Below are 12,494 nucleotides of genomic sequence, written 5' to 3' on the forward strand. Positions count from 1 at the left end.
ATAGTTAAAATTTGAAAAGGGCAAATCAATATCTTTAATATTATTAGTAAAATCAATAACATCAAATATGGAGGATACTGGGAATGGACTATGGCCAAAAGAAGAGCAGAATTTTCCTTTGGAAAACTGACGGAGTGTAAACAAGAGATGTATAGAAGATTGAGGAGCATCTGGGAGAATTAAAGGAGGTGAAATGTATAACTGAACAAAGTAGAACAATTTCAGGGTTTTTTCCAGCACTACTCATCAGCCAGGATCTGGTGAAAAAAAAACTGTAGGGTTCTGTTAGAGTCTGGAATCTCCCGGAAGATGAGTCACAATGACATGGTTTGAGATCTAAGGATCACAAGGAAAGTGTTGTTGAAATGCATCTATTCCAGCTGAAAAGAGAGAGTAATGAAGTCTGAAGACCTGTTGCAGTGGAAGAATGAGAAAGAAACAATGATGATCAGGATGTGGAAGTCCAGGAGGAGATGCTCTGTCTGAAGTTCTGTGGTTTATAGCTTCAAGGGTGGAAAAGTGAAGTAAAACTGGGTGACGCTGATTTAAAAATGGGGAAGGGTTAAAAGGTGCTTCTAAGATGAAGGTTCTGGATGTGCCACAGGTAACTAATTATGGCAATACCCACAGTCTCCATCAGGGAGGACCTCCAAGGAGTGATGTTACCAGGAAGGAATCAGGTTTTCATTTACATGAACAGATTTGATGTTGGAGACCACAGAGAACAAAGGAGATCATGACACAGAAGGGGCCACTGTTAAAGAGAATGAAGTTTTTTTTTTTTTGAATGAGAGTTCTTTGTAGACTGGTGCTTAGTGACTTGGATATTTTTATTCAAATGATATAAAAGACAAAGCCTGGCATCTAGAGAAGGAAATATGTGACAGTGAGCCTGACACTGCAGCCACAGAATTCAGAGAAGCATCTAAAATTCCACAAAATCAACGAAGAAAAAAAGAGTTATGCAAAAGTTTACATGTTCATTCCTTATTTTAAATTATGAGAAAGCATAATTCAGTTAGTTCGTAGTCTGGGTAATAAAAAAGTAGATATTTGTGGAAACACCATAAAGCATATTTTCTCTTCTTTTGCTCCTTTCAAACTCCCGAAGAGGGGTCAACATATAGCATACCTGGTGCTCTGTTCACCCACAGGGTAAAAAAGTATGTTTTGCATTTTTAAATATCTCTTTCATATCTTTAGATAAATGTGCTAGAAAGATTCTAAGAGGTATTGACAAATGTATGACACAATCCATGAATAGTTACCAGTTTCAGATTAGTTATCTCTTTCAGGTAAATTACCTGTTTCAGATTAATTACCTGTTTCAGGTAGTGTGCTGACGTTGCATGTACTTTCATCGCCGTCACCAGCTGAGGTTGAAGCTCTTATTTTAAAGACATATGAGGTATTGGCAAGAAGTTTCATGAAAGTATACACGTGATCTTGGGGAGATACTTTAGTAGAATTTCTTTCAACTGTTATCAGATAATGTGTAATGATTCCATTTGCCTTTGTGGGTGGGTCCCACTTCACTACCGTGGACTGCCAGCTAGTTGCCACACACCGTATGTTCTGTACAACATCTGGAACTTAAGAGATAAATGCCTAAAGTTAAAATTTATACATATGTAGTAAATAAATTATTTAATTATGTGATTGCCAGATAAAATCATGTATAGTAGTGGACACATAAAATAAAAACTTAACATTTCAACCTTTCAGTTTGTGCTCAAAAAGATCTTTACAAAGGCAGAATCAAATGGCACTTCACCTATTTTGTTTGCTATCATATTCATCATACAATACTAACCCATTCCCTTAATATTTTCTTAGGCCAAAGCAGCAATCACAACCTCAAATCCTCAGAGGCAACTGTGTGGCTTCAAGTTCAGGCAGCAATTGAAAGCTGCTCTTTTTATCTCTTAATCAGAAAGAAGTCCTAGCAATATATTAGTATGGAAACTTTTTGTGCAAAAGAAAGAAAGATGTAGGTGCCTCCCTGGTATGGTGTATCTGGGCCTAACAGTACCAGCAAACATGTAACCAGTTTAGTGGGGGTTGCTTTTATATTTAGATTCGAGAACCATGAAGACCTGATTCCTTAGTACTTTTTGAAAATCTTCAGAGGATAGATTTAAATCAATCCAAATTTTTAATTCAGTCTCAGTTTTCCTAGAATGTCCCTAAATTCACCTGGAGTTGACGCAGTTTCTCAGAAGTGCACTGTATCCGGTAGACCTGGTTAAAGAGCAATAAGTGCCCCAGCGCACCAAAGTGACTGCAGACCGGAGAGACTGGTTGCTTCCCACAGAAAAGTCAAATTATCTAATGGCCCCTAATGTTAGCATAGTTATTTTTATTACAGTCAAAAGAGGATACTACAAAGAAAATTATTGATTGGTGTGTTGCAAACAACTGGTGAAAGGAACCAACTTGTTGTAATTATGTAAGACACAGTTCTTGAAAGAACGCTCAGGTAAATTTTCACTTATCTACAGTTCTCCCCCCCAACTTAAATTTATATCTTTACAAACCCTCCATCCTCTGGAAAATAAAGGCATCAGAACTAAAAGAGAATATTTACAGAATGAGTGGAACTTTTTGTTGTTGTCGTTCAGTTACAGCTGTCTCGGCTTTTCTCCCATTGCTCTCCCCTGCCCCATACCCCCCACTCCCATAGTCAATCCCGCCACAATTGTCCCATTGTCTTATGAGTGGATTTTAAGTTAAAGACAAGACAATTTCACAGCTGATCTAGGGCTCTGGCAATTAAATATTCTTAATTATTTGCCTTCTTATTTTCAAAAACATATAACAATATTTTCATAAAATAAGTTAACAAGAGATAGATGACAACTTGTTTAAGGTTAATTTTCAAAACTGACTTTTATGAACATCTATTTCACTGACTTTGAAAAGCTAAAACCAATATTCTAACTGAAAGTTGAAATTTTTCTTTTTATTTTAAGTTTAACCATTCAGGGCATAAAATTCTATGGTCCTAGGAATTAAGTAATTTTCACAGATATCTAAAGCCTACTTTATTCCTCAGTTTAAAAGGAAAAAAATATGTGAATGCACATATATATGATAATAGATGACACCCAGTGTAGCTGTAAAGCATTGAAGTTCAACTTCCCTTTGCATGAACTATTAAATAATATTTTATCATGTAAACTGAGGAAGGGAAGCTCTCGTGCTCAGAACCCTATGTCTCACCTGACTCTCGGGTGGTGAATTTGAGCACATCACTGAACTGGTTGCCATTCCCCACTTTGGTGAAGGCAGACACGCTGACAGAGTAGGTGCTCACAGGCTCCAGTCCAATGAGCTGGGCCTCGGTTTGAAAACCTGAAATATTCTGAAAAGCAGAGAAAATTTAGTCTCAATGCATCATCAAAAATTTACTTGTAAATGGAAGACATATTTTAACACAACAGTTATGCCTTCTATGTTTAACCTATGATTTGATACGCATGGGTATTCCAAATTTAAAGAAATATTAAAGATTTTGGGTGGCATAGGGGATGCTCAGCTGATAACACAGGATGAACTGGACACTCTTGCAGCCAGGAAGAATCTCATTATTGCCGTTTTTAAAAAGCTAGATCATTTTGTTTTCATTTTGCCTCCCAAATTCTTACTTAGAATTGTATACTAACTACTTTCTTTAAATCTTCCAAAATTAAAGTCCCCAATTTAAATCCAACTTACAGGTGGAGAGAATACTTGATTTTTCTTAAATTCATCTAAATTCATTTTAAATACCCAGTAACAATCTATATAAATAAATGTATTCATTATCTATTATATGCTAAGCACCGGGAATAGAGCAATTAATGAAACAAAATCTCTGCTCCTATGAAGATTAAACTATGAGTTTTCCCACACAACTCCTAAATGTCCTATTTGAGACAATCTTAGGAAAAAGAAGAAGGAAGAAAATGGCAGTTGCCCAAAAAAGAATATGCTTTCTCAAAGAAAATTTTACCATTAAGAATGAAATTTTCATTCAAAGATAATTATCCTAACCAAGAGAACAGTTAACATTAATCATTATATAAAGGGAAAACCATCTCCTGTGTGGTATAATTTTAAGGATATTGCGCTATAGCTGACCAAAAAATATAAACACTTTGACTTATTTATTAAACATTTCACTAGTGGAAATTAAAATTACTAACTCTTGGGGTACTTAGAACAGTTAGGACCACATTTTATATTAATCTCTTCCAAGTCCTTGACATATTCTAGGAACTCACTTTATTACACTATTTCCTTTCAGTTTTTCACACTTACTATTTACAAAGCATAATGTTAGACAATCAGTATAGTTAAAGATATATAAGACATGGTCCTTGTCACAAAGGAATTTTAATATTAATTAGAGAAACCTACAAACAATTGCTTTCTGAGAAGAAAAGAAACACAATGCAGGTGAATTTTGATTTTGACTAGAAAGGGCTGCTACCCAGAGAACTCAAGATATTACAGTGAAAGTGTAAGAGTGGAGAGTAAACAGATTGACACAAGAAGAGGAGTAAGAAGGAGACATACGTGAGGAGTATTTCCAAACATCTTTTAATAACTTTTTACTGAATAAACAATTTGAGTATGTATGAGTGACCTGAGTTACCTGCAAACCTGTATCTTGTTGAGCTCCATGTGAACCACACTGGATTGACTGCGATGGCAGAAACATTTCGAGTGGCTCTGGAATTATTCTGCCCCCATAAACCCACACAAAATTTGAAAGAATAAAAATTAAAAAGTAATAGAAAGTGACAGTGTTGTGGGATAGCAATGGATGAAGACGTAGAAAGGAAAATAGGAAAATACACTTGCAGAGAAAGAGAACTGGAGGGAGGGAACTACATAAGGTAAACTAGATGTTGAGGGAAAAAAAGATGGCATATGAGTACACTTAAAGGAATTTGAAAGAAAACAAAGTTAAGAAAATTGATGGAAGAGAAAATAGATGTAAAAAGAGTAACTAAAAGTAGTAGATTTTAAAGAAAAACTACATTCTCCACCCCAAAAGTGATCTATTCAATACTTCAGAGTATAAAGATTGCTTCTGCTACAAGTGAAATATTATTGATAGTATTTGTATTGAGAAAACAGAATGTGTAAAAATCTTAAAATACAACATTTTCATATTCATGCAATGGCATGATGTCATTTTATTCTTAGTGCTGTTGCATTGCTAAATGGATTTTTTTGTACTTTTTATTACTATGTATAGCAATAGCAAGTGCATTTATCACATGCCAGGAAATGTTCTAAAAACTTTTCATAGATTTTCCTTTACAATCCTCACTTTTTAAGGTATGCATCTCTATAACTCCCATTTTGTACTTGAAGAAACTGAGTCATAAGAAATTAAGCAGCTTGTCTAATGCAGCACAGTAGGTCTTAAAGGCAGGGTTTGAACCAGGTAATCTGATGCCAAAGCTCTTGATTTACCACTATGCCAATGGTGTCAATGCCAGAGTTCGCTGTTCTGAGGGGAAAAGCTCGCACATAAACATCCATGCTCCGACACACATTCACAATTATCCTACGAATATGATAACACTAAGAAAATGGTCCCTTTTCCCATTTTGATATCTATTTCCAGTGACCCACATAGAAAAAGCAAATAAAAAGTGGGAACGTGTTACAATTAGACCAGGGATAGTTATTAGAGGGCTAGAGACTTGGTGCCATTAATATAATTTCACACTTTTGGGAAAGAGATTCCACATTTATGAAGTAATAAATATAACTCAAATTCTACTCAGCCTTTTAGATTTTTAAGTAATACCTGGATTTCCAGAAAGAAAGCTACTGTTTCTTATGACATAACCTCAATCACAGACTTTGATTTTTACTATTCATTTTGCAAGCTACATATGCTATAAAAATGATTTACCATCAGTAATTCAGATCTTTTTACTCTTCTTGCTATAATTAAGAGCATTCCAGCGCTTCAATTTGCCTTTGGAAAAAAGTAAGAATACTTCCTTAAATAAATGCTATGAAGTATAACATATTTTGGCAATTAAATGTTAGAAATCATAGAAGTATATCTGAGGGCCTTTGTTACATTAGTTCTTTGGGTATTTTTCACTAATTCTGAAACCTAAAAATGGAGAAGGGAAAGGGTATTTAGTGTTGCAAACTAATTAGTGTTAAGAGTAAAAGATAATGATATGTCTTAAAGACCAATTAGTATGGGATTATATGTTCTCTGGGAAGATTACCAGAAGTCCAGTAAAAACACACTCCTGAAAAGTTTAAAACCATCAACTTGGTACTTCTTTTAACAACAAACAGAAAGATATTACATTTACGATAATAACAAGTTCTAGTCTAAAAAGTTTTACTATATACTTTCCAGCATTCACAAAATTGTGCTATTATTTCTTAGAACACAGATATGTGGAGGTTAGAAATGCTAAGTAAATCATTTCACAAACTCTTCCACTTCTGCATCTGGCACCTGTTTTCTGTGTTTTCCGTAAGCACCCTCAAGTTGTGGGAAACAAAAACAGTTCCTTAAAAGATGACACTTGTTCAATTTAAAGCAGTCCACTTTCCCCTTGCATTCAAAAGTTTTCATTCAATTTCTGAACTTTTGATATAAAAATATACTGTCATAATCAACCTACCTTATAAAATACAGTATCAGTTTCATGTTCATGAATTTTTAAACTATACACTTTAACAATACCGCCTGGGACAGGACTGGGGCTCCAGTGCAGCCACACAGAGTCTGAAGTGTAGTTGATTAAAGTCAAATTTTGAGGAGGTGCTAAAGGCACTGCAGGAAAACACATTATAGAGCTTACATTCATAATTTTTCACATAAAATTATCATTGTGACTGTAGCTTCCTGAAGACACTAGTTAAGAAAGATTTATAAAATGATCATATTTTAATTTCAGAAATAAACAGCATAAATAAGTATTATGTTTTTTGTACTGGAACTCAGTTGTTCCAAAGTAGCTTTAAACAGAACACTTAGTTCTGAAGCTCAAATTAAAAAAAACAAAAGTTAAGCAAAGTAGATGAATAGTTGTAAACCTGCTACAAATAGACAATCAGATATCCTCCTATTTTCCGTGCTGCAACAGTGTATCATTTGAAGAAATACGAATTCTGGCTTACCTGACTCATCTGTGTAAAAGAAAAGAATACTGGAAGGACCAAGTCCTTTCATAGTTCTCGCAGCAGCAAAAATACTATATAATGTAAATGGTGAAAGCTCTTCCAATATTATATAGTTATCAGAAGTAGTGAAAGAATAATTTTCATTTGGTCCTTGTAAAGTTAAATCATAACTTATAATTGCACCATTTGGTTTTACTGGGGGATCCCATGATAAGAGAACTGAGGTAGAGGAAAGGTTTTTAAAAGTGTTGATTATTGGTGAAGTTTCTGGGACTATAAAAGAAAGAAAGAATATTAAATGAAACAAAAGTGAATTAGCATTAGAAAAGAGGCTTTAATAATAATGGGGCTTCATTTTATTTAGCATATAATTATTTTAATTTTAAAAAACTTAGAGCTTTTGTGTTTATTGAAAAGCTATTTTCTTGAGAACAAATAATCTACATAATTGTAAGAATAATGTTTTCTATCAGAAAGCAACATAAATTAAAAAAACACCAACAATCTTAATTGCTTAATAGGCAACAAAAGGATCCAGCCTACCATCTTCTTCAGTTTTGATGTGTAGCTGGGCAGTATAGGTATCAGAGAATCCCTTTTCTGTTGATGGAGTGATTTTTAATATATAATCAGTGTATTTTTCCAGATTATCAAAATACATGCTCGTCTCATATGTAACTAGAGGTGGTCTTACGTGGCGAGGAGTCTGCTGTAAACTCAGAGAAACATAGTAGAAGACTACACCGTTTGGCTGAGAAGGTGGGCCCCAGCTTACATTTATGGCAGTTGACGAAATGGACTCATAAGTCAGGTTTCCAACGGGCCCTTCAGGTACTATGACAGGTAATGTGCAAAATATAAAAATTATCAGTCACCCTAAATAAATCTAAGTACATTCACAAACTGAGGATAATTGTTGAAATGGCATCTGTTACATCATTAGTTCTTAAATTATTTAAATGCAAATACAATAAACACCACCTAATACAAAATATCTTCCAAAATATTAAAAATCATCTAAAATAAACAATGTCATCTCACATATCTAATATGTGCGAGAATTGTTTTCTATAATATTCTCTTGCCTTTTCTTTCTTACAACATGGAGATTATGATGTGGATATATACATTTGTGTGTACATATATCATATATTTAGATATTGTAATAATGTATATTATCTATAAAATATTTTTAGCTCTGTCTTCCAAATATTACAGTCATCTACTACCTCTTACCTAAAACAGTGTACAGGATGTGTTTATTACTCATGGTGCTATAATAATAACTGATAAAAAGTTACAGGCTGGTAAAAATCTTGGGAGAAATCTGCATTTAAAAATGCCTGAAATGATACTGATCGCATATTGCATTCAAACACTTTTGTTAAAGACTCTGTAAAAACATACTTCCATATATTGTATCATCTCTTATTCTGTTGGTCAACTTGTGAACTATTTAAAAGATTGTTCCAAACAAGAAAGGTGTTCACTCCTCATATTTATGTTGTCCTTCAATTGATAATCTTCCGATATTAAACATGGAATTTTACTCTCAGCAAAAGTCTAGGCCAATACTATTTCTCAATAAAAGACTAATCTTTAAAAAGTAAGTGGACAAGGTGGGGCTGTCAGACTGGGTGAAGAAGGTAAAGGGATTAGGAAGCATACATTGGTAGTTCTGAAATCGTCACAGGGATGTAAAGGCCAGCATAAGGAATATAGTCAATCATATTTAATAACTATGTGTGGTGCCAGATGGTACTGACAATATTGAGGGGAACTCTTTGTAAAGTATATGATCATCTAACCAGTCTGCTGTCCACCTGAAACCAATACAAAATAATATTAAAAATGGACAAAAGTAACAACCATAAGAAGAAATAGGCAATAATCCACGTATCATTGTATTCTCAAAGCTAAAACCTAAAAAGCATCAGGAGTTTCAGTTGTTATAGTTTTCTGAATACTCAGCACAAACAAGATTCTGCAAAGCCACATACGAGAAACTTCTGGAGTTAAAAAAGATATTCTGGGTATGTTAGTCACAAACACAAAAAGAACAAAGATGCTGTGTAGAGTCCTATGTGGATTCAAAGACTGAAACAAAGTAAGTTGCTAGAGGGGGAAAAATGCAGTTCCCAAGGCAAATGGGTAAGCATATTAGCCATTAGAAAATCCATCCACGAGAACAACAATGTTTTTCATTCCCGTAACTGATGGCCGTGACATCTTTTGAAGCAACAACAGCAACAGAATTTTCATGATGGATGGTAGTAATTTGTATGAAGAGAAAAGGCTGTCATTATTGTAATAGTTTTATAACTATGTTAAATGCATTTTCAAACTTCTATAATGACTAGTTAAATGTGCCTAGATAAAATGTCGATTTTACTATCAATACGTACAAATAGAAAAAGGTTGTGAAATAATTATAAAGTTTTAAATTAAAATGTAATAAATACTTTTAATTTACATACTGTCTTGATCTGTGTATACTTGAACTATGTCACTGCTTTTATTCCCATTTCCAACTGAAGTACTTGCTGTTACCCAAAATGTATAGTAGCTGAATATTGCCAATTTATCTATTATTGCAGATATGGTCATATTGTCAAAGTCATTGGTTACTTCATGGAGTGTAAAATTCTGAAAAATAAACATATTGTTTTAATTGTTCAGAATATAGTTTTAGTATACATGAACATTTCAAAATAGTTATTCATGAATTGTTTGCCCCATTATTTTAATACATTAATGTTTTTGGAAAATCAGCATAGAACATTTTATTGGAATAATCAAACTGGAAATATGTGTGTACTAAAAGAGGAATGGATAGCAGCAGTTTCTGTTACAAAATCCACCCATAGAGTAGCAAAGAGAGAAAGCTCCTAGCAATGGAGAAGGCCCAGTGGCCAAGCTGAAAATGCCACAACTGTGCTGACATGTTGGTTTTCTCACAGAGCATTCAAGTGCTGTTCCAAACTTGTATTTTTTCACAGAAGTTTGAGAGTATCATAAAAATTTAATTTTTCTTCCTATTAAAGATGAAGAAATTATGAAAGTGTTCACCTCTTTCTATTAACTCGACTGGATACAATTACTCATCTTAATGAGTCCGCTTGTTTACAACAATCGTGGGGAGAATGGGAAGGCAGTCACGTTCACTCTCTCATATGCAAAGTAAGAGAAATTTTATAATTTTCTGGCCTGACTCCTAGTTATATTTGTCCCAAGGCATTTGTTGAATTATTAGAAAATTAATGCATTCATTTTCTCTCTAAGCAAATATTAAACCCAAAATACATAGTCAAATAAAATAAATTTTAAAATAAAGGAAAATAGACTTTTAATGAAAAATATTTGACAATTAGTGTGAATAACTTTATAATAATGTCCATCTACACTGAGAAGTCTAAATCATTCCAATCAATACAAAGCCCTTAGAGTTCTATAAACCTGCATTCAGTTCTGGCAGGTAACTCTGGAAAATCATCTAATCTCAAAGCTTCTCTTTCCTCAACTGTAAAGTGGGAATGATTGTTGACACTTCACAGAGAACTTCTGAGGATTAGATGATACGAAGCACATAAAGCAATTAAGACTATGTCTGGCACATAATAAAAAAACAAATAAATGATAATTAGTTAATTTAAATTAATAACATTGAGTAATCAATTTGATTAAAATTTCTTGTTAGAATAGTTCTACAGTATATCAACAAATCAAATTAGCAAGTTTTTGTGGTTCTTTTTTTGCCAGTATGGTGGGGGGATGAGGGTAACAAAAGATCAATTTCAATTTTGTGGTGACTTATTTAGGAGTAGACAAGTTAAAATAACATAACAATCTCACACAAAATATGACCTGTGAACCTTACTATCTTCCAATATATCTATGTTATATATAGAATAATAAATATATTAAGTATTACATAAAATATTAATATAGTTTTTTGGTGTAGCTTCTAATTTTTCTTTGTTATAGAATTTACTCTATTACTTATGACCTTGATGATAATTAGTTAACAAATTATTTTGAATCAGCCAGAAATCATTCATGCTGAGTATGCACGGACATGCATAGACATGTAACAAACTTCAAATTAGGTCAGTTATCTAGATTATTTCATTCGTCTATTTATTTTTAGAAAACACATCTTGTGGTTCAAATTATCTAATTAGGGTTTACTCTTTATGTATACAAATGAAGTCAGAAGGCATTTAGTAAAAACTTTTCAAATTTGATAAATCAACCAGGATTTATTTTGCACATTATACTATAATAAGACTATGTCAGGCATACTGAGGAGACATGGCATAAGTGGTGACAATTAAAATATCTAAGTGTTAATAGACTAACAAAACACAAGGTGTGAAAGTGCAGGAAGGGCAGGATGGATTGCCAAGTAGTAGTACAGAGATTAAATTCCCAGAATAAGAAGGAATGATCACCTCAAACTCAAGTGCTCCAAAATTATCACTAAGTACTGAAAATAATATTGGTCTATTATAATAATTCATGTTCTCTCAATTAAAATATTTATTGAACATTAAAGCTATGTATGGTACAGTACCAGAGGATCCAGGAGATGGAAAGATAAGTGTCACATGACCCTTTTCTTCAAGCTGTTTGCAAGGGTGCACGGGAGCCTAACACGAGCACAAGATACCGGGAATAAGAAGCAGAGTGTGGTGTGCAGGTGTGAGGCATCCTGCAGTACAGATTTCAATGGGAAGGAGAGGGAAAGAAGGGGGAAGAAAAAATTATACACTTCTTCCTCTATATAATTTTGATTTTGAAAATTCCTTCTACTCTACCAATCCAAAATAGAAAATGAGGTAGTAAAGATTTTGATGCTATATTTAGCATTAACTTTAGGAATAAATTAAAGCACAGATGAACTTGAAGCAATATGAGGAATGTTTTAATATCATTAGCCTGTGTCTTCTTGCAGCTGTCATACTTAAAAGCATTCTTAAGATTACTAAATAAAAGATTACATTTTCTAAGATAGATAAATTGCAAATGGGATCATAGTATATGCCCAGGTTTGAATAAGTAGGTTCATAAGATCATGTTGAAATGACAGTTAGATGTTTACACTTGGTTATTTAGACATTATCTGGACAAAGAGAACCAAAATAGAATCATGTATAAGCCATAGTAAATAGTACAGGAGCAAAAGCTTTGCCAAAATTCAGAACTACTGACACCACTTTGCAAAACTTTTGTTAAATGCGTGATAGAAGAAACATCTGCAATTCTAATAACCTCTATGACATAATGACATTGGTAACTGTATAAACAACACTGTAGTTAGATGATGATAATAAATT

The 12,494-nt window shown here is 33.4% G+C and overlaps 1 protein-coding gene across 1 annotated transcript in view; it reads right to left on the minus strand.

The window, feature by feature from the left end:
• The window catches only part of PTPRQ (protein tyrosine phosphatase receptor type Q), a 250,188-nt gene that overhangs the window by 116,676 nt on the left and 121,018 nt on the right, over positions 1 to 12,494 (minus strand). The window contains exons 37-42 of the mRNA XM_036018637.1: positions 9,636 to 9,804; positions 7,702 to 7,992; positions 7,156 to 7,431; positions 6,657 to 6,808; positions 3,223 to 3,364; positions 1,323 to 1,592 (exon numbers count right to left, since the gene is read on the minus strand). Of these exons, the coding sequence (XP_035874530.1) occupies positions 1,323 to 1,592; positions 3,223 to 3,364; positions 6,657 to 6,808; positions 7,156 to 7,431; positions 7,702 to 7,992; positions 9,636 to 9,804 (1,300 nt within the window). The remainder of the gene's footprint in view (positions 1 to 1,322; positions 1,593 to 3,222; positions 3,365 to 6,656; positions 6,809 to 7,155; positions 7,432 to 7,701; positions 7,993 to 9,635; positions 9,805 to 12,494) is intronic.

This window comes from Phyllostomus discolor, chromosome 2 (assembly GCF_004126475.2).
Source record: "Phyllostomus discolor isolate MPI-MPIP mPhyDis1 chromosome 2, mPhyDis1.pri.v3, whole genome shotgun sequence".
NCBI lineage: Eukaryota > Metazoa > Chordata > Mammalia > Chiroptera > Phyllostomidae > Phyllostomus > Phyllostomus discolor.